General features: G+C 46.8%; 1 protein-coding gene across 1 annotated transcript; it reads right to left on the bottom strand.

Moving 5' to 3' along the window:
• Positions 1–1,167: 1,167 nt before the first annotated feature.
• LOC132781990 (WD repeat-containing protein 20) lies at positions 1,168–21,152 on the bottom strand. Its single transcript, XM_060786612.2, has 4 exons — positions 20,655–21,152; positions 13,261–13,443; positions 9,810–11,066; positions 1,168–5,840 (listed from the first exon to the last, which is right to left on the bottom strand). Exons 1-4 carry the CDS (start codon positions 21,129–21,131, stop codon positions 5,793–5,795), a joined length of 1,965 nt encoding a protein of 654 aa, XP_060642595.2. The 5' UTR covers positions 21,132–21,152; the 3' UTR covers positions 1,168–5,792.
• Between the last annotated feature and the right edge of the window lie 1,472 nt (positions 21,153–22,624).

Raw genomic sequence — 22,624 nt, 5'->3', positions numbered from 1 at the left:
ACGTCATTTCAACTCCAGTGAAAGAACTTGTGGGAGGGAAGGAGAAAAGGAAGAGGGGAGAGAAAGGGAGGAAGGAAAGGAAAGGAAAGGAGAAAGGAAAGGAGAAAGGAAAGGAAAAGAAAAGAAAAAGGAAAGGGAAGGAAAAAGGAAAGGAGAAAGGAAAGGAAAAGAAAAAGGAAAGGAAAATGAAAAGGAAAGGAGAAAGGAAAGGAGAAAGGAAAGTGAAAGGAGAAAGGAAAGGAAAGGAAAAGGAAAGGAAAGGAAAAAGGAAAGGAAAGGGGAAAGGAAAGGGAAAAGGGAAAGGGAAAGAAAAAGGACAGGAAAGCAGAGGGAGGGAGGAGGAAAAGGTAGGGGAAAGAGGAAGGAAGGAAGGGAAAGAGTGAGGGAAGGAGGGGAAAAAGAACGAAACAGAAGGAAGAAAAGAAGGGCCCCTTCTACATTGCCATACAACCCAGATTATCAAAGCAGATAATCCACATTATCTGCTTTGAACTGGATTATGAGTTTATACTGCTATATAATCCAGTTCAAAGCAGATAATCTGGATTTTATATGGGAGTGTGGAAGGGGCCTAAGAAAGAAAGAAAGAAAGAAAGAAAGAAAGAAAGAAAGAAAGAAAGAAAGAAATGTACGCTGCAAACAGAGAGAGGAAGAATTGAGAAGGTGTGGTGTAGTGGTGTGAACCTCGGACTGTGACTCTGAACCCACTTTAGGCAAGTCACACTCTCTCCGTGTCGGAAGAAGCAAAGGCAAATCCCCTTGGAATAAATTGTGACAAGACAGTCGCCCCAAGTCTGAAACGACTTGAAGGCATAAAACAACAATCCTAATTAACTTGATTCTCTAAACAGCCAAAAGCAGACCAATACACTTCCCTTTAAAATACTAGTTTGAAAAAGTTGTTTTTCATTTTAAAGATTACTTTTTTTCATGGTTTTTGCACTTTGAATTAGATCTCTGCAGTGTATATATATATATTTCAAACTAGAGTCGGGCTCCTCAACAGCCTCAGGGACCCTGAACAGTATCACTGAGGATGATGTTAGGCCAAAACCACCAGCGCTCTTTACCATTGAGCTGCTGGGAATTCCAGTCCGTGAACACCCCGCGGCTACGTGGTCCCAGCCCCAGATTCCCACAACCCACATTTAGCAGGGGAGGCCGCTGTGTTGTGAAAACCGTCTCTTTAGTAGTAAACAGGAGATCACGATGCCATAATTTAAACACTTTTTTTCTTTGTTGTTCCCAGACACACAACAGTAACAAACGTTTAGAGCAGGTAGTAAAGTGACGAAGGCACAGGGGGAGCGTCGTCGTCGTCGGCACGTTCTTCCGGGGCTCGGACGCCGCCGAGGGGGACAGGGCGAGGCCGCCAGACGCCAGCTGGCAGGCAAAGGCCGCGGGAGTTTGGGTCTGGGGGACAGAGAGAAAGAGAGAGAGAGAGATACCGTGGGAGGGTGACATGCATCTGGAGGCCTGGGGAGGAGAAGGAAAGGGAAGGGCAAAACCAGAAGTGTCCTCCGAGGTCCATGTGTCCCGTCGCGATGGATCCGAGTAGAGCTAAACCCGTGCCACCATCTCCTCCTCCCTTGTTGCTCTTCTTGCCAGGCATAGGGCAAAGCAGATGTCGTTGTCGTTGGTGCACGGGGGTTCTGGACCCAGTATGGCTTTTGTTTCCTGGGGGAGGGAATCTGAGTCCTCCTGTTCAGCTGCTCTGATGGGACAAGAGCTCTCTCTTGATGGGAAAGGATAGGGAGAGGGTCAAATTCTGCCTGTGGAGAGCCCAAGGGAGGGTTCACAGTGAGCCAGGGGGCAAAGAGGGACCCACCCCCCTCTGCTATTCCAGAGTCTGTTTGGGGAATGGATATAAATAAGAGTCCTCTGTGATGGATGCTTGAGCCAGGCTGACCCCGCCGGAGGTTTGGCCCCAAAACATGCAAAGCTGCAACTGATATGACAGTGTGCTTCTGAGCATGTGCAGAAAATGGGCTCACTGAGCTGCTGTGAAACTATAGGAAGCCATCAAACACATTCCAGGCAAGGGCTTTTCAGCCATTTCTAGATAACACCACTGGCCAGTTCAACTATTCCTGGTTCATCCTGATGTTCCACTGTAAAACAAGTGCTACGGGGGTGCAGCCAGGCTTCAAACAGAGCTAAGAAAAGATACTCGTGGATCTGCCCCTGGTCAGCCTAGCTATTGACCACAATGGCTGGGGACCTTGGGAAAAATCCCAATAAACACCCTTGACCTTGACACGTCTTACTCATTGCCACCCAAATGATGTGGATGGCTCTTACAAGCCCAAAGCCTCCCCGACAAACAGCCAAAGCCAACACAACAACAGGTAAGAATACAGTGCAAGGTGACTTCAAATGCCATCTGCAGCACTATTTCAAAAGCATCTCCACTCCATCCTCTCTTTAGCCACAGACCTGCACTACCAGATTCTGTGAGGAAACCAAGAAGGCGAAAGAAGTGCTCTAGCTTTCCACAGTAGCCCACCCCATCCTGGATCCTGCTCCCAATTCCTTTTTTTGGTGGTGGAACTGCTCAGACCAAAGGAAAACAAAGCCAAGAGTTCCTCTCAGTCTCTGGCTGGCTATTTCCAGGTCAAATCATTGAGATGTTGTGGTCCCTCAAGCTCCGTCACTTCCCGATACTAGAAACACAATCTCGAAACACAATCATATCTTGCAGATAGCGTTTGGAGACCTCTTTTTGCCCCATGCCAATTGCCAGATCCAGACAAAGGGGAGGTGAATGCCAGTTGCGTGAGCCATGCAATGTTGCACACAAACAAAACTGTGCTGTAAACCAATTCAAAGCCATCCAAAATTTAAACAAAGTTGAATCTCTAGTTACTGATAAATAAATTTAGCATGCCCAGAGAAAACAACAGGTTGCATCTGGATGCAGCCATACCAAACCCACTGGAAAATCAATAGGACTTCAATTAGCCATGACTAAGATATCCTTTCAATTCCAATGGCTCTGCCAAGTGTCCAAGTTTGGATCCCATCCACTATGTATCACCAAATGATCCTGCTTCAAAATGTTTCTGGTCCATTTTAAATTGCCAAACCCCTGATTACATACATACCTTTAAAAAGATAATTTTGTTTGCTTTGAACTGATTTCAAGCGCAGCTATTATTCCACAACACTTACGTGAATTAACACACAACCCAGTGCCTAAGGAAGCCCACTCCTTAGTTCCACACACAGCTTCACAGAACAAGCATGTCATCTATCAAAAGGCAGTGAAATGCACCTCGTGTGACCCAGAGGCCAATGCCATGGCAGAGGTGGGCTCTATCCATGCTTGGAGACAAGTCTCTCCCATGTGACATCCCCCAACAGCACCAGGTTGTAACTCCTACCATCCCCACCACAAGATTGAGGTTGTAGTGATTGTGGTACAACACACTGACAGAGTGGAAAAGCGAAACAGCATCAGATCCACAGTGTTTGCTTCCACTCATCAACCCAAACACTCATGATAGGAAAACCTCTGTTCCTAAGCTGAGCAATAGAAGGGGTTCTTAATCATCCCTAACAAATGCACCCGATATGTAGGACCGTGCTATCACTATACCCAACACACAGCTTCATAGAACAAGCATGTCATCTATCAAAAGTCACCTATGAAGGCAGTGAAATACACCTCGTGTGACCCAGAGGCCAATGCCATGGCAGAGATGGGCTCTATCCATGCTTGGAGACAAGTCTCTCCCATGTGACATCCCCCAACAGCACCAGGTTGTAACTCCTACCATCCCCACCACAAGATTGAGGTTGTAGTGATTGTGGTCCAACACACTGACAGAGTGGAAAAGCGAAACAGCATCAGATCCACAGTGCTTGCTTCCACTCATCAACCAAAACACCCATGATAGGAAAACCTCTGTTCCTAAGCTGAGCAATACAAGGGGTTCTTAATCATCCCTAACAAATGCACCCCAGATATGTAGGACCGTGCTATCACTATAGCCTGGTAGGTTGGGGCAGAATGGGGTTCGCAGTCCAACATATTTGGAAGGCATTCTAATTGGCAAAGACTGATCTATCTGGACAAATGAGATGCCAACCCACACTGGTAAATTATGACACTTATATCCTGCCCTTCTCACCCCGAAGGGGACGCAGTAGCTGACATTAATTCCACTTCAGTAGCCGACATTAAAATACACATGATATGTAGGACCGTGCTATCACTATACCCAGGCAGTTTGGGGCAAGATGGGGTTTGTAGTCCAACATATTTGGAAGGCATTCTAATTGGCAAAGGCTGGTCTATCTGGATAAATGAGATGACAACCCACACTAGTCATTTACGACACTTATATCCTGCCCTTCTCACCCCGAAGGGAACGCAGTAGCCGACATTAATTTCACTTCAGTAGCCGACATTAAAATACACATGATATGTAGGACCGTGCTATCGCTATACCCAGGCAGTTTGGAGCAGGATGGGGTTTGCAGTCCAACATATTTGGAAGGCATTCTAATTGGCAAAGGCTGATCTATCTGGACAAATGAGATGCCAACCCACACTGGTCATTTACGACACTTATGTCCTGCCCTTCTCACCCCGAAGGGGACGTAGTAGCCGACATTAATTCCACTTCAGTGGCCGACATTAAAATGGTAAAATGCCATCCAGTAGCACCTGAATAGTTTTGTTTTTGTGAGGGAGACAAATAAAGAAAGAGAGAGAGAGGTCAGCTGTTGCTCCTGTAGTTTTCACTGGTGAAACTGCAGCCAAGGACCCTGATTCCACATCCCAGCCCAGCCTTGGCATTAGGGGACAGACTGCATGACGTTTGCCTGGATGTGACAGTAGAAACCCATGGAGGCAAACTCCAAAACCAAAGCACGTTTGTGTCAGCCAGCCTGTTGGGGTGGGGAGGAGAGGAATGAAAGTGTCTTCAAGTAGAAGTGCCTGTCAGTTCAAAGTGAAGTCCACTTAGCATCTCAAAAAAATAAATTTTGAGGAAAGTCAAAGAATTAGGGATGAAAGATAAGATGGCAACAAGCTGGACCCTCACGTTGAGATAGGATGCTGGCCAGGAGCTCTTGGGCAGGATCTTGCTGGAATTTGAACATTAAGGAATGCCTCTTTGGAGATCATTTGGTGCACTACGATGTTTGGCGGCAGGGGAAGAGTACGAGGCCGAAGAGAGGCTCTTCTGGGTGGAGGTGCCAACAGTGTCCCCATCAGCAGAACAAAAAAACTGGAATATCTTGTGCAAAATACACCAAAAACAAAAATAGAAATTTTAAAAAAGAGGGAGGAAGAAACAAGACAGACACAGGGGTTCCTTTGAAAGGACTTTTTTGGGGTGAGGGGGCGGAGTGGGGCATTTCCCCTTTGCAAAAGGGATTCCTTCCGCTTCCGGAAGACTGGGAGAAATTCAGCCGAGTCCAGATGAAAGGCGGTTCCGGATCCCAGTCTGGGAGACTTGAGGGAAAGGCGGGGAGAGGAGGCAAGGAGGAAGGGGCAGCTCAGTTCACCCTTGTGCAAAACCTGCCCTCCAGCGGCCTGTGCTAAAATCCTTAGCTTTTAAATACGGTTCGTTAATACTTTTTTTTAAATAGCTGAGAAGTGCAAAGGGTCCTGTGCTACATAGTTCTCCAATATATTAAGTTAAACTCCATTAGTGTCTCTCGTTCCAGGAGAGGGAGGGAGGAAACAACCTGTACATACAGCAGGATACCGACAAAGAGTCCGAGGGTTTCACCGGCGCAAGGGGCCAAAGGGGCCGGCTGACGGAGGGATAGGGCCAGGTCTATACCACTGTGCCACTCGGGGAGCCGCCGTTCTGAGAGTTCAGAGTCTGAAAATAGACAAGAGAAAGTGTAAATGTCACAGTGGTTCTCAACCTTCCTAATGCCAGTTCTTCATGTTGTGGTGACCCCCAACCATTTATTTATTTTTTATTTTGTATCAAAAGCATTGCATAAATTAGTATAAAACTGATAAAAATAGAAGGCATGCAGGCGACTAAATATCTTTTGACCAAAAACGGGCAACAGCAACGGCATTGTCTGTAGCCTCCAACAATTCCTCCTGTGTACATGAGGCAGGGCACAGTGGACAAGCATACAGATGCAGAGTTGTTTGTCCTGCTCCACAGTCACACAAGGTTTGGGATTCTTTTAGGTAGTGCCATTTTTCCAGGTTGTCTTTTGATCTGCCCACTCCGCTTCTGAGTCTATTCAGGGACTTCCAAGTTACCCATTCTTGGACTGCACCTGGAGGAAGACCCTCGCGGGGGACAGCCAGTTGGGACCCCCAACCATAAAATTATTTTTGTTGCTACTTCATAACTATAATTTTGCTACTGCTATGAATTGTCGTGTAAATATCAGGGAATTCTGGGAGAGGCGGATGAGCTCCCTCTATCAGCTCCAGCTCCTCATGCGGGGACATGAGAGAAGCCTCCCACAAGGATGATAAAAACATCAAATTATCCAGGCATCCCCTGGGCAACGTCCTTGCAGACAGCCAATTCTCTCGCACCAGAAGCGACTTGCAATATCTGATATGAAGGATGTATTTTCAATTACTGGACCAAATTTGGCACAAATACCTGATATGCCCGAATTTGAACCCTGGTGGGGTTGTGTGGGGTGGGAAAAAATTGATATTGTCACCTGGGAGTTGTAGTTGCTGGGGCTTATAGTTAACCTAAAATCAAAGAGCATTCTGAACTCCACCAAAGATGGAATTGAACCAAACTTGGCACACAGAACTCCCACGACCAACAGAAAATACTGGAAGGGTTTGGTGGGCATTGTGTTTTGGAGTTGTAGTTCACCTACATCCAGAGAGCACGGTGGACTCAAACAATGATTGATCTGGACCAAACTTGGCACAAATACTCAATATGCCCAAATGTGAACACTGGTGGAGTTTGGAGAAATTAGACTTTGACATGTGGAAGTTGTAGTTGCTGGGATTTATAGTTCACCTACAATCAAAGAGCATTCTGAACCCCAACAATGATAGAATTGGGCCAAACTTCCCACACCGAACCCTCATGACCAATAGAAAATATTGTATGTTCTGATGGCCTTTAGTGACCCCTCTGACACCCCCTTGGTGACCCCCAGGTTAAGAAAGGCTGCATTATGCCTTTGAGGGCCACACTTTTATAGCCCTCTGATTCCAACATAAAACTCCCTCCTCCAACAGCTGTCAAACTACAGGTGGCTTCTACTGCTTTTTATTCAGAGGTAACACAGAGGAGAAAGAAGCAACTTATCTCAACTGCAAAAGGAAAGGAAGGAGACACACTCAGAGTTTTCCATTCCTTAGCAGCTGAGATTGGAACAGTTGGGTTAATAAAATGTCTGTAGAACAGACCCCTGCTCATTTTGCCCACTTGATTAAGTGTCTGGGTCAGAAAAAAACAAAACAGCATACCAGGAAGGACAATTACGAGTGGATCCAGGCATAGGCATGCTTTGAGTAAACTCCACACAGACCGAAAATAGTCATGAACAACTTGTCTCATTGATTCCTGTTCTAACCATGACGTAAACGCAGATCCACTCTTAGGATCCTTCTGTAATTATGGCAAAGGCAGGGCGATCTGTACCATGAGGAAATGCCCCCCAAAAGGCCAGGAGATGCTTTTCAGGGCAAGGGACGGGTGGGGATTCTGCCGGTTCCCTCAACAGGGTTCTTTGTTCTCTCCGCTGTGGAAAACCAGCTTGGGCAGCTGCCCAGACCTGCTCCGGCATTCAAGACCAGAGAAAAACAAGACACACGAGGCATCGGCTGCTGTCACCAGGAACCCAAGCAGTGAGAGGACAAAGAGTGGCGAGAGAGGAATCAGCGGGGCAGGAAACACCAAGGGAACTGGTTTAGCTATCACACTAAACCTGCACACCAATGAAATCAGAGGAAGGAAAGTGGGGAAAAATCTCTAGCAAGCACATCTGTTTTAGACCCATTTCACACCAGGGCCTTTCCTCCGTTTCCCCTTTCGTACACAGGATGTTTTTCCATTGCCAGCAGAGAATCTGCACGACTAGACTTTAAGTCTAGTCGTGGTCCATAGACACCTCCGAGGTCATGTGGCTGGCATGACTGCATGGAGCACCGTTACCTTCCCGCCGAAATGGTACCTACTGATCTACTCACATGTGAATGTTTTTGAACTGCTAGGTTGGCAGAAGCTGGGCCTAACAGGAGGAGCTCACGCCACTCCCCGGATCTGAACCACCAATCTTTCAGTCAGCAAGTAAAGTTCAGCAGTTTACTGATTCATAACAGAAATTATGTTGAGACAGGAGTACTCAATCCAGGGAATGATCTTGAGCAGGCATCTTCAGACTGCAGCTCTGCAACTCCCATAAGCCCTAACCAGCTTGTTTAATTGCCAGGAATTTTGGGAGTTGGAGACCTGGAGGACTGCAGTTTGAGGATGCCTGATCTTGAGGGTAAAAAGGGTAACAGGACTGAGAATAGCACAAGGATTGGAACTGTAGGGCAACTTAAGGAGTGGTTCCATCACGGTAAGTGGGCTTTTTTTTGGTCGTGTCAGGAGCATCCTGTTGTAAGAGAATTGGCCGTCTGCAAGGACGTTGCCCAGGGGACGCCTGGATGATTTTGATGTTTTATCAATCTTGTGGGAGGCTTCTCTCATGTCCCTGCATGAGGAGCTGGAGCTGATAGAGGGAGCTCATCCGCCTCTCCCCGGATTCGAACCTGCGACCTGTCGGTCTTCAATCCTGCCGGCACAGGGGTTTAACCCACTGCGCCACCGGGGGCTGCATGGTAAGTGAGTACAGCTAGTTTATATATCAATAAACTAGATGTACCCGCCATGCGTTGCTGTGGCCACCTTCCCTCCCTCTCTCCCTCCCTTTCTTTCTTTTTCTTCCTTCCTTCCTTCCCTCCCTCCCTCTTTTTCTTTCCCTTCTTCTTTCTTCCTTCTCTATCTGTTTCTTTTCTTACTTCCTTTGCTCTTTGGTTCCATCCTTCCTTGTCTCTTTCCTTCCCTCCGTCTTTCTCTCTTTCGTTCCTTCTCTCCTTCCTTGTCTCTTTCATTTTTTAATTCCTTCTCTTCCTTCCTACCTTTCTTTCTTACTTTCCTTCCTTTCCTCCATCATTCTCTTTCGTTCCTTCCCTCCCTTTCACTTTTTTATTTCCTTCTCTCCTTCTTTCTCTACCTTTCTTTCTTTCCCTCCTTCCTTCCTTCCCTCCATCCATCTTTCTCTTTCATTCCTTCTCTCCTTCCTTCCCTCTTTCACTTTATTTCCTTCTCTCCTTCCTTCCTTCCCTACCTTTCTTTCTTTCTCTCCTTCTCACTTCTTTCCCTCTTTCTCTCTCTCTCTCTCCTTCCTTCCTTCCCTCCCTCCCTCCCTTTGTGTATGTTTTGTGTGTGCATATATGTGTGTGTGTATTTCTGTATATATTTGTGTATGTGTATATATGTGTGTTTGTGTACATATGTGGTTTTGTACATGTGTTGTCATGGTTTTCTTTTTTTGCTTTTTAAGTCCCTTCTGCTGTGTTTTTCAGTGTTTTATGAGTGATGGCCACTCATTGGCCTGATCGATGTCTTGTGTCCAAATTTGGTGTCAATTCACCCAGTGGTTTTTGAGTTATGTTAATCCCACAAACAAACATTACGTTTTTATTTATATAGATCACAATTAAGTTCAATACAACTCCCAAGGGTTCTCTGTAATCCATGATTTCAAGCAGCCACGTATCCCCTGCGGATACGGGATTCATACTGTAATAAATACAACTGCCCAGTATGCCCAGCTGTGTGTTGAGTTATACTTACTGCTTTCCCCGGCCTGGCCCAGGTGCAGATGAGGCCCTCCTGGCAAGCGGTAATGATACAGTCCTCCAGGAAAAGCAAGACGGTCAGCCGTTCGTGGGCAATCTTCTTGCAAATGAGGGGCTCCAGGAGGGGCACTTCGTTGATGCGGGGGCACAGGGAGGTGCCCAAGACCTTGGCGGTATCCAGCTTGCTTTTGGGCACCACGTTGAGCTTGTCGTTGCTCTTGCTGATGTTGCCCAAGCTGTGGTAGCGCTTGTGCTCTTTCTCGGCGTTCTTCTCCTTCCGCTCCTGCAAGGTCAGAGTGGCGAACTTGCCGATGCTGAAGGGCACCACCCCATCGGCCACGTGGCTCTTGGCGGCGCTGGTGACGGCTGGGTGGGGCAAGCTGTTGGAGCGGGACAGCGAGCGAGGGAGGGCCCCTCCGCCGGTGGATTCAGCAGCCAGGTTGCTCCCACCACTCCCGGAAGGGGGGATGCCGGCGCTGAAGGTGTTGGTGAGCGTTCGGGCCCGGGAGAGCGGGTGATGAGGGTACAAGACGTCTTCCGTCAGATCCCAAAGGCAGAACTGGGTGTCCTGGCCAGCAGAGCCAAAGCGGTAAGTCACCGAGGGCGTACTTTTGGTGCTGTGCTTAGAGAGGTGGGAGAGGGTGCTGCTTGTCCTTACCCTGCCAAAATTGGACGTCTCTTGGATGTCCTCGTCACTCCCACTGAACTCCCCACTTCCGTCGTCCTCCGTGCTAGTGGTGAAGGGGTCAAAAGCCACAGCATTGACCCACGACTTGTGGCCGTGGCCCCTGGCAATGACCCGGCCCTCGGCAAAGGACCAGACTGTTACCAGGTCATCCTCGCCCCCCGTCACGATGTAGCGCCCGTCGGGGCTCCAACAGACGCACAGCAGGCCCCCGAAGTAGCTCTTCATCATCCCCTGCAGAAGCATGGAGTCAAAATGGAAGACACGGAGGCAGCCGTCTTGGCTGACACAAGCCAGGTAGCGCCCGTCGGGGGAGAAGGCGAATTCGTTGAGGGCTCCTTCGCCGACTGCCCACTTCAGGAGTGGGTTGCGAGCGCTCTTACTCTTGCAGCCGTAGACAGTGAAGCCCTCGCCTTGTTTCAGGAGGGTGTACTGGGGCGAGGCTGAGCCGCAGGGGTGCTCCACGTTGTACAGGTACAAGTGGCCACTGGCGTGGGAGGCCAGGAAAAGGCTCTCGGTCTCAGGGATCCACTTCACAAAAGTCACCTTGGTCTTGTCAATCAGTCGCTGAGGGGCAAGAGGCAAAAAGGGAGGCATTATTACAGCAAACATCGCATATTTCCATAGTCTTGAGACTCAAGGAAATTGCAAAATCCAAAATAAATAAAACTAAATAATTTTAAATACTTGAAGGGAGATGTTGACAAGCTGGAAGGTGACCAGAGGAGGGTGACTAAAATAATAATAATAATAATAATAATAATAATAATAATAATAATACTTTAGTTATACCCCGCAACCATCTCCCCAAGGGACTCTGAGCGGCTTACATGAGGCCAAGCCCAAAAACACATCAAAACAACAAGCAATAATAAAAACAATAACAATAACCAAAATAAACAGTACAATCAATATAAATCACAAGTAAACAATAACACACAAGAATTTAAAAACCTATGACTAGGCCAGATGTAATAGTTAAAAACTTTAAAAATAGATGCTGGACATGAGCAGAGGGTGTATCTATTGGGAGGGTTTTAAATCAAGGTAAGAACAACCCAACGGGTAATTAAAGTGCTTCTCAGAGTATTTGCCGGAGATTGTTTCCTTTATTCAGGGAAGGCACATTGTAACAGCCACATTATCAACCTCCTCCTAAAGACTGCCAATGTGGGGGGCTTGTCTGATATCCTTGGGGAGTGAGTTCCAGAGTCAGAAGGGGCCACCACAGAGAAGACCCTCTCCCTCGTCCCCACCAGTCACGCCTGCGAGGGAGGTGGGAGCGAGAGCAGGGCCTCCCCAGATGAACGGAGAGATCATGTCGGTTCGTACACAGAAATGCGGTCACGCAGGTAGGCGGGTCCCAAACCCTTCAGGTGATCAAGAGTCTGGAGAATAAGCCCTATGAGGAGCAGCTTAAGGAGCTGGGCTTAAGGCTGAGTGGAGACATGATGAGGGCCAGGTATCAAGATGTGAGTGGAAGTCATAGGGGGAGGGAGCAGGCTTGTTTCTGCTGCCCTGGAGACTAGGATGTGAAATAATGGCTTCAAACTGCAGGAAAGGAGATTCCCCCTGAACATTAGGAAGAATTTCCTCCCTGTGAGAGAGAGTTGCTTTGCTGTTCAGCAGTGGAACAGTGTAGTGGATACTCCTTCTTTGGAGGCTTTTAAACAGAGGCTGGATGGCCATCTGTCAGGGGTGCTTTGAATGCAATTTTCCTGCTTCTTGGAAGAATGGGGTTGGACTGGGTGGCCCACCAGGTCTCTTCCAACTCTATGATTCTATAATACTATCAAAAAGTTCAAAATGTAATTAAGCTCTCAATACAACTAACAACAATAAAAAACAACCCACAAAGAAGTACAACAAGGCAGTATATGAGCCCCCCTCCCCTGAGCAGTCAGCCTTCCAAGGTCTGAGAACAAAAAGGTCTTTGCCTGCCTGTTGAATGAATGAAGGAGGAGGATGCCAATCTAACCACTCCAGAAAGGGAGTTACAGATTCACACTGCAAAAATGGTAACAGATATTAATGTCTGAAATATCAGAAAGTGAGAAAAACAAAGCTCAAGACTTATCCATTGCCTCTTAAAGATGTCATTTCAATGGTCTGGGTTGCTGTGAGTTTTCTGGGGTGTATGGCCATGCTCCAGAAGCATTATCTCCTGACCTCTGAGGATGCCTGCCATTGATTTGTGGGTGAAACGTCAGGAGATAATGTTTCTGGAACATGGCCAGACACCCCGGAAAACTCATCGCAACCCAGTGATTCTGGCCATGAAGGCCTTCGACAAGACATTTCAAGGATCCTTTCTCAACAGATCTGTCAGAGTTTTATATGCCATCCAATGTTGGCATAGCCAACATCCTCCCTGTGGCAGAGTAGTAATTAATTTCAAAAAAAAAAAAAAAAGAAGGAAAAAACCAAGCTTCTGGAAAGGCTTACAAAGCAATATCTAATAAGAGCAAAAATGTTCATATTAAAACAAAAACACAGTCATAAATTTACTCATGAAATAATCGGAAGCTCGCCGCCCCAAAACTTGCCAAAGGTCTGAGAGTGTAATGCCCGCTCTTTTTGTGTCAGCTGCAGAAACACAGCTGGATGCTACGCATGATGCTGCCTTGGGAAGATTTAGTATTTATAGGAAGGTATCCAGTACAAATGTCTCCTTTTACATCCAATTTAAACAGATATACATTCTTGTAATCCCAGGTTATGTGATCATACATTACCAAGAGGACCCTGTGCTTTGACTCACCTCTTCGTTGAATAGTTTAGTGGTATCTTTCTTGATGAGATCCAGGTACTGCACCTGCCCAGCTGAGAAGCCAACCAGCAGCGAGATGGTTTCTGATGCAGCTGTGAACTGGTTGAAGTCGTGGCAAGTAGGCTGCGTCCCCTTATAGATCCTCTTGTCAATGGGTTTCTTTAGGTCAATGGACTGGAAATTCAGCAGAAATAAAATGGGGAAAGGCATTAGGGTGCAGAAATCAAAAGCTTGAAATGAAACTTGATTGCTGACTGAGACAACTGAGTCAAGAGACAATTTTGATGCTCCTTCGTTCTGTATACCACCAGTGACTTCAGTACATACAATATATTACTAATAATAACAAAATGTTATTATAATTATATATTTTATATTAAATGTAATATTTCTAGTAATATTACAGTATAATGTTATAGTACAATGTAATATATAATATTAATATTGTGGTATGTTAATAATATAATATATCGTATTTACTTTTTTACTGAGTCCGCTTCAGGGTGAGAAGGGCGGCATATAAATGTCATAAATAAATAAATAAATAAAATAGCTGTCTAGTGAATGCTGAAGGCCTCACAAGCCCCTTCTGAATCAGGCACAGATCTCAACTTCTTCAGTGTTCAGCAAACAACTCTTCTAAACCCATTTTGCACTGGCTTTGACACATCTAAATTCTGCCTCAAACGTCCAGTGCAAACTACCTTGGAAGCAAGGTCAAAAAATCAACTAGTCCACTTACATAAAATAGCTATCAGTGACATAAAAGATATTTCTGTGACACTTCTCAGCCTGGTTAAGCAGCTGAGAAGCAATTTTTATGTGCCACATGAGACTACAACTACGTTTCAACAGATGTACCCTTTACATCATTTATTCTATTTTCTCTAGTCATCAGGAAACTAAAAAGAAACATTTCTACTCAGAATAGGCTGCATCAAGAGGAATCAAGGGAAATCAGACCTAGAATCATACAATCATAGAGTTGGAAGAGACCCCAAGAGCCACCCAGTCCAACCCCTTCTGCCATACAGGAAAAGCACAATCAAAGCACCTCTGACAGAAGACCATCCAGCCTCTGTTTAAAAGTCTTCAAAGGAGGAGACTCTAGCAGACTGCAAGGCAGCATATTCCACTGTCAATAGAAAGTTGAGGTGGGATCTCTTTCCCTGCCATTTGAACCCATGGCTTCATTGTGTTCTGGTCTCTAGAGCAGCAGGAAACAAGCTGGTCCCCTCCTCAATGAGACATCCTTTTCAATATGTAAACATGGCTCTGATGTCCCCTTCTCTCAGGCTTCATCCACACTGCCATATACAGGGGAAAATTCAACATGGGTTGTTGTAGGTTTTTCGGGCTATATGGCCATGTTCTAGAAGCATTCTCTCCTGACGTTTCACCTGCATCTATGGCAAGCATCCTCAGAGGTTGTGAGGCCTCACAACCTCTGAGGATGCTTGCCATAGATGCAGGCGAAACGTCAGGAGAGAATGCTTCTAGAACATGGCCATATAGCACAAAAAACCTACAACAACCCAGTGATGGTGGCCATGAAAGCCTTCGACAATAAATTCAACATGATTTATAGGCGTTATAGGTACTGAGATGTATAGTTCGCCTGCAATCAATGAGCACTCTGAACTTCACCAAAGATGGAATTGGACCAAACTTGGCACACATTGCCCGCACAACCAACAAAAAATACTGGAGGTCTTTGGGGAAAATTCACCTTGATTTGGGGGAGTTGTAGTTCATCTACATCCCGAGAGCACTATGAACCCAAACACAGATGGAGCTGGACCAAACCTGGCACACATACCTGATATGTCAAAATTTGATTACTGTATGGCAGTGGTTCCCAACCTGTGGACCACCAGTGGTCTGCAAGAGCTAAAATATGCTTCGTTTTTTTATTGTGTCAGGAGCAAGCCAAACAGTTGTATTGCATTTTTTAATATGCTTCGTGACCTCACCATTACTTCACAGTTTCAATGAGAGCAACTGGTCTCGTGAAACCTCTTATAGTGCCAAGGCAATGGGGATGTTGGGAGGGGAGAGGCTGATTGCCCACAAAAGGCCAGACAACAAGCCTCCTGACTGCTGCTTCTCCTCCTCCTCCATCTCCCTGAGTGGAGCCATTCAATTTGCTACCTGGAAGCAGGGACTCTATTGTATCTTCATTTTTAGGTCTGTTCCTATGGTTATTTTGGGGTGCTGATTCAGAAAATGGCATTGGATAGAACACATCAGCTCTAGATTATTACATATGATTTTCTGTGGGCTAGCAGATAGCAACTACTGGATGGCCTATGTTCTTTATCAGAAATTAGAGCTGATGTGGTCTATCCACTGCAATTTCTTGAATCAGCACCCCAAATAATCAAACCAAATCTAAAGTTGACCAAAAACTGATTTGTAACCCTTTTGGTCTTGAGTTCTCCTTCAGGGGTTGAGAAGGACGGGATAGAAATGCAATAAATAAATAAATAATAATGGTGGAGAGTGGTCCCTGGTCAAAGAGGTCCTTGGTCAAAAAAAGGTTGGGAATCACTGCTGTAGGGGGATCGGGAGCAGCTGACCTTCCTTTCTGGGAGTTGCAGTTCACCCACAACCAAATAAACTGTGACCCTCACCAATGATGGACGTAAACCAAACTTGGCACACAGAAGCCCCATGACTAACTCTACCTACTGGAAGGATTTGAGGGGACTGACTCATCATAGCGGGAGTTGAAGTTTACCATGCAGCCAGAGAGCACACTGAATCCCACTGATGATGTCTCTAGAGGCTCTGGCAAATTTCTAACTTGGGGGCTGCATGTCGGGCCAGGCCGGGAGGGGGTTCTCCCCCAGTCCTGTTCTTGCCTTTTCCTCCCCTTCCTCTGCTCTTTCAGAGGCAGAAAGTGAAGAAAGTGAAGGAAAGACTGGTGGAAGGGAAAGAAGGATGGAAGGAGAAAGAGGGAGAGAGGAAAGGAATGGAATGAGGGAAGAAAGACAAAAGGGAGGGAAGGAAGGAGAGGGATAGAGAGGGAAGGTGGAAAGAAAAAAGGAATGGAGGGAGGGCAGGAAGGAATGAAGGAAGTAAGGAAGGAGATAGTGGGAGGGATGAAAGTAGGAAGGAAGGAAGCAGGGAGGGAGGGAAGAGTGGAAGGGAAGGAAGCAGGGAGGGAGAAAGAGGGTGGTAAGGAAGGGGGGAAGGAAAGAGAGAAGGAAAGAAAGATAAGGGAGGGAAGGAAGGGAAGGGAGAAGGAAGGAAAGACAAAAAGGGAGGGAAGGGAAATAAAGGAAGAAGGAAGGTAAGACAAAAAGGGAGGGAGGGAGAGAAGAAAAGAGAGAAGGAAGGATAGGATAGGATAGTGAGAGAGAGGAGGGCCTGAGAAAAGAACCCAAGGGGCTGCATCTGGCCTCCGGGCCTGGGTTTGCCCCCACCTGATCTACAGCAAACTTGCCCAATATGACAAACTTTAAATACTGATGGAGTTTATAAACAATTATATTTTATTGTTATGTGTACTAATTGTGTTACTTTGTAACCCTTGTTTATGCTGGGCCTGGTCCTAATGTAGGTCGCCCCGAGTCTCTTCGGGGAGATGGTGGAGGGATATAAGAATAAAGTTATTATTATTATTATTATTTGAAACACAACAAGATGAGTCCACAGCAGACAGATCACTCTGCTGGCTGTCGTATTGGATCACACGTCGGACACTTCCCAAGTGTCTAGGACTGTGTGATGTATCGGCGAATAATGCGTGCAGATCCCAGTAAGGTGGCCTTCTGCAGCTGGCAGATGGTAATCTTGCCAGCGCTGATTGTGTTTATGTGCAGGCCAAGGTCTTTAGGCACTGCACCCAGTGTGCCAATCACCACTGGGACCACCTTTACTGGCCAATATCACCATCATCATCATGATCATGATCATCATAATTATTATTATGGGTTAATCTAGCATGATGTGAGTTGTAGTTCAACCACAACCTTATGCATTTTGTACAATTAAGAAATTGACTTTTTCAAATCACCTGGGCAATGCCTGGGATCCAAACTAATAAGTGAGTGAGTGTGTGTGTGTATGCACAAAATAAATAAATAAATAAATAAATGTAGTGTTTGTTTGTGGGATTAACACAATTCAAAAACCACTGGGTGAATTGACATCAAATTTGGACACAATACACCTATCAGGCCAACCAGTGACCATCACTCATAAAAACACTGGAAAACACAGCAGAAGGGACTTTAACAGCCACAAAATAAAAAACATATTACAATGCATGCGCAAAATCACATATACACACAAAACACATATACACAGAATGGGCCACAGCAACACGTGGCAGGGGATGGCTAGCATGTATGTGTGTGTATGTATGTGTGTGTGTATATATACATATATACATACACACACATACACACACACACACATATATATGTATGTAATGTTTGTGAGATTAGCATAACTCAAAAACCACTGGGTGAATTGACACCAAATTTGGACACAATACACTCATCAGGCCAACCAGTGACCATCACTAATAAAAACACTGAAAAGCACAGCGGAAGAGACTTAAAAAGCAATAATAATAATAATAATAATAATAATAATAATAATAATAATAAATGCAACGCATGCGCAAAACCACATGTATACAAGCATGCATAGGAGGGCGACTTAAATGATCAAGGGTCTGGAGAACAAGGCCTATGAGGAGCGGCTTAAAGAGCTGGGCATGTTCAGCCTGAAGAAGAGATGGCTGAGAGGAGATATGATAGCCATGTATAAATATGTGAGAGGAAGCCACAGGGAGGAGGGAGCAAGCTTGTTTTCTGCTTCCCTGGAGACTAGGACACAGAACAACGGCTTCAAATTACAAAAAAGGAGATTCCATCTGAACATTAGGAAGAACTTCCTGACTGTGAGAGCTGTTCAGCAGTAGAACTCTCTGCCCCGGAGTGTGGTGGAGGTTCCTTCTTTGGAAGCTTTTAAACAGAGGCTGGATGGTCATCCGTCGGAGGAGATGGTGGCGGGGTATTAAATAAAGATTATTATTATTGGGTTGTTGTGGGTTTTTTCGGGCTATATGGCCATGTTCTATAGTCATTCCCTCCTGACGTTTCGCCTGCATCTATGGCAAGCATCCTCAGAGGTAGTGAGGTCTGTTCCAACAGACCTCATTACCTATGAGGATGCTTGCCATAGATGCAGACAAAACGTCAGGAGGGAATGACTATAGAACAGGGGTCCTCAAACTAAGGCCCAGAGACTGGAGGCGGCCCTCCAAGGTCATTTACCTGGCCCTTGCTCAGGGTCAACCTAAGTCTGAAATGACTTAAAGCACACAACAATAACAACAATCTTATCTCATCAGGCAAAAGTAGGCCCACACTTCCCACTGAAATACTAATAAGTTTATATTTGTTGAAATTGTTCTTCATTTTAATTACTGTATTGTTTAAAGTGTTTTTTTGCACTACAAATAAGATATATGCAGTGTGCATAGGAATTCATTCATTTTTAAAAAAATTATAATCCGGTCCTCCAACAGTTTGAGGGACTGTGACCTGGCCCTCTGTTTAAAAAGTTTGAGGACCCCTGCTCTAGAACATGGCCATATAGCCCGAAAACACCCACAACAACCTAGTGATTCCAGCCATGAAAGCCTTCGACAATACATTATTATTATTATTATTAAAAAACAAAAAATAAAAAATACAACACATGCGCAAAACCACGTGTGTGTGTATATATATATGTGTGTGTGTTTGTGTGTGTGTGTGTATATATATATATACACACACAAACACACATATATACACATATGTTGTTGTTCATTCGTTCAGTCATCTCCGACTCTTCGTGACCTCATGGACCAGCCCACGCCAGAGCTCCCTGTCGGCCGTCACCACCCCCAGCTCCTTCAAGGTCAGTCCAGTCACTTCAAGGATGCCATCCATCCATCTTGCCCTTGGTCGGCCCCTCTTCCTTTTGCCTTCCACTTTCCCCAGCATAATTGTCTTCTCTAGGCTTTGCTGTCTCCTCATGATGTGGCCAAAGGACTTCAACTTTGTCTCTAGTCTCCTTCCCTCCAATGAGCAGTCGGGCTTTATTTCCTGGAGGATAGACTGGTTGGATCTTCTCGCAGTCCAAGGCACTCTCAGAACTTTCCTCCAACACCACAGCTCAAAAGCCTCTCTCTTCCTTCGCTCAGCCTTCCCTAAGGTCCAGCTCTCACATCCGTAGGTTACTACGGGGAATACCATGGCTTTGACTAGGCAATGGATCTTTGTTGCCAGTCTGATGTCTCTACTCTTTACGATTTTATCAAGATTGGACATTGATCTCCTCCCAAGAAGGAAGCGTCTTCTGATTTCCTGGCCACAGTCTGCATCTGCTGTCATCTTCCCACCTAGAAATACAAAGTCTGTCACGGCCTCCACATTTTCTCCCTCTATTTCCCAGTTGTCGATCATTCTTGTTGCCATAATCTTGGTTTTTTTTATGTTTAGCTGCAACCCGGTTTTTGCGCTTTCTTCTTTCACCTTGATTAGAAGGCTCCGCAGCTCCTCCTCGCTTTCGGCCATCAGAGTGGTGTCATCTGCATATCTGAGGTTGTTAATGTTTCTTCCAGGAATTTTCACCCCAGCTTTGCATTAATCCAGCCCCGCACATCCTCGCATGATGTGTTCTGCATACAAGTTAAAGAGGTTGGATGAGAGGATGCAGCCTTGCCGTACGCCTTTCCCAATCTTGAACCCGTCTGTTGTTCCGTGGTCAGTTCTTACTGTTGCTCCTTCGTCCTTGTACAGATTCCTCAGGAGAGAGACAAGGGGGCTTGTGATGCCCATCTCACCAAGAACTTGCCACAATTTATTATGATCCACACACACACACACACACATATAAATGTAATGTTTGTGAGATTAGCATAACTCAAAAACCACTGGGTGAATTGACACCAAATTTTGACACAAAGACACCTATCAGGCCAACAAGTGATCATCACTAATAAAAACACTGAAAAGACTTAAAAAGCAAAAATAATAATAAAAAATCCAACGCATGCGCAAAACCACATATACATAAATATACACACAAAACACATATACACAAATCATAGAATCAAAGAGTTGGAAGAGACCTCCTGGGCCATCCAGTCCAACCCCATTCTGCCAATAAGCAGGAATATTGCATTCAAAGCACCCCTGACAGATGGCCATCCAGCCTCTATACACACAAAACACATATATACATAGATTGGCCACAGCAACGTGTGGCAGGGGACGGCTAGTATGTGTGTATCTATATCTGTGACAGTGTGGGCCCAGGCCCGGCCTGATCTCCATCTCCTCCCCCTCCTCTCCCTGGGGTCTCCTTCCTCCACTCACCCGTCGTCCCCTCCCAGGCGCGCCTCCGGACCCGGAGTAGAAGTAGAGCTCCCTGCCCAGGTTGAAGCAGACGCGGCTCCTCTCAGCAGCCAAGGCCCCAGGGTCGCCCTCCCCGCCGGGGTCCCCCCCTCCGCCTCCTCCTCCTCCTCCGCTGGAAGAGTTCAGCCGCACCAGGGAGAGGCGGACGGGAGGCAGCGAGGGGGCGGGCGGTGGAGGCGGCGGCGGGGCTCCTCCCGAGGCGGAAGACGACGACGGCGGGGGAGGCGGCGGCGCTGCGGAGGAAGAGGAGGAAGAAGAAGGGGTGGCCGCTCCGGCGGGCCTGGTTCTGGGCTCGGGCGCCCCCAGCAGCCGGTAGGAGCCCTCCCTGGTCCGGAACTGGCTCTTCACCTCGTAGGGCGGCTGCTGCTGCTGCTGAGGCGGCGGCGGCGTTGGCGTCGGGCCTCCGTCCTGGGCCGGAGGAGCCAGCGCCGCCGCCATCTTGCCGCCGGAAGTGGCGACCCCCGGATCACCTCCCCGCCCTCCGTTGCTCGGCAACCGCGGGAGGGTGGGAGCACGGAAGGGGCGTGGCTTCCGAAGCGCCGCGCTGGGATTGGTCCCCCGGGTGTGACTGACGTAACGGCTAGGCGAGGCCCTTAGCAACCCTGGGAGGATGGAGCCCTTAGCAACGGGTACCTCTGCTTTAGGCCTGGGCAGCAGAAGGAACATCTACACAAATGACCAGCCACTGCCAGAAGGGACAGAGAGTTTCATCTATGCTGATGATCCTGCCATCACCGCTCAAGCAGGGAACTTTGAGATGATAGAACAGAAGCTCTCAGAAGCTCTAGGTGTCCTTACTGCCTATTACAGTGTGATGTACACACTGTAGATTTAAGCCTGTTTGACACCACTTGAACTGTATGCCTCAGGGGAGCGTGCTTGCTCCATCCATGTTCAACATTTACACAAATGACCAGCCACTGCCAGCAGGGACAGAGTTTCATCTATGCTGATGATCGTGCCATCACCGCTCAAGCAGGGAGCTTTGAGATGGTTGAACAGAAGCTCTCCGAAGCTCTAGGTGCTCTTACTGCCTATTACAAGGGAAACCAGCTGATCCCTAATCCACCTAAAACACAGACATGTGCCTTTCACCTTAAGAACAGACAAGCATCCCGAGCTCTGAGGATTACCTGGGAAGGAATCCCACTGGAGCATTGCAGCACACCCAAATACCTGGGAGTCACTCTGACCTACAAGAAGCACTGCCTGAACATCAAGCAAAAAGTGGGTGCCAGAAACAATATCATACAAAAGCTGACTGGCACAACCTGGGGATCACAATCAGACACAGTGAAAACATCTGCCCTTGCGCTGTGCTACTCTGCTGCTGAGTATGCATGCCCAGTGTGGAACACATCTCACCACGCTAAAACAGTGGGTGTGACTCTTAATGAGACATGCCGCATTATCACGGGGTGTCTGCGCCCTACACCACTGGAGAAATTACACTGCTTAACCGGTATTGCACCACCTGACATCTGCCGGGAAGTAGCAGCCAATAGTGAAAGGACCAAGGCAGAGACAGAGAGTGGCTCCGGTCATTCCTGGAGGGTCGATCTCAGAAGGTGTTGTTGGGGGACACCTGTTAAACTCCACAACCATTGTCTTGTGGGGTTCCTCAGGGCTCAATATTGTCTCCCATGTTGTTTAACATCTACATGAAGCCGCTGGGGGAGATCATCCGGAGTTTCGGGTACGGTGTCATCTGTACGCGGATGATGTCCAACTCTGTCACTCCTTTCCACCTGCTACTAAGGAGGCTGTCCAGGTCCTGAACCGGTGCTTGGCCGCTGTGACAGTCTGGATGAGGGCGAACAAATTGAAATTGAATCCAGACAAGACAGAGGTACTCCTGGTCAGTCGCAAGGCCGAACAGGGCATAGGGTTACAGCCTGTGTTGGATGGGGCCGCACTCCCCCTGAAGACAC

This window comes from Anolis sagrei, chromosome X (assembly GCF_037176765.1).
Source record: "Anolis sagrei isolate rAnoSag1 chromosome X, rAnoSag1.mat, whole genome shotgun sequence".
NCBI lineage: Eukaryota > Metazoa > Chordata > Lepidosauria > Squamata > Dactyloidae > Anolis > Anolis sagrei.
The sequence above is the reverse complement of the archived record's forward strand: the minus strand, read 5'-3'. Positions and strand labels throughout refer to the sequence as shown.

Excerpts from the sequence above, each read along its gene's own strand:
- LOC132781990 (XM_060786612.2), bottom strand. The coding sequence starts at position 21,131 with ATGGCGGCGGCGCTGGCTCCTCCGGCCCAGGACGGAGGCCCGACGCCA. Across the intron at positions 13,444-20,654 it reads CGCCTGGGAGGGGACGACGG|TCCATTGACCTAAAGAAACC; the intron begins GTGAGTGGAGGA and ends CTGAATTTCCAG. Across the intron at positions 5,841-9,809 it reads GGGCCAGGCCGGGGAAAGCA|ACTCTGAACTCTCAGAACGG; the intron begins GTAAGTATAACT and ends GTCTATTTTCAG.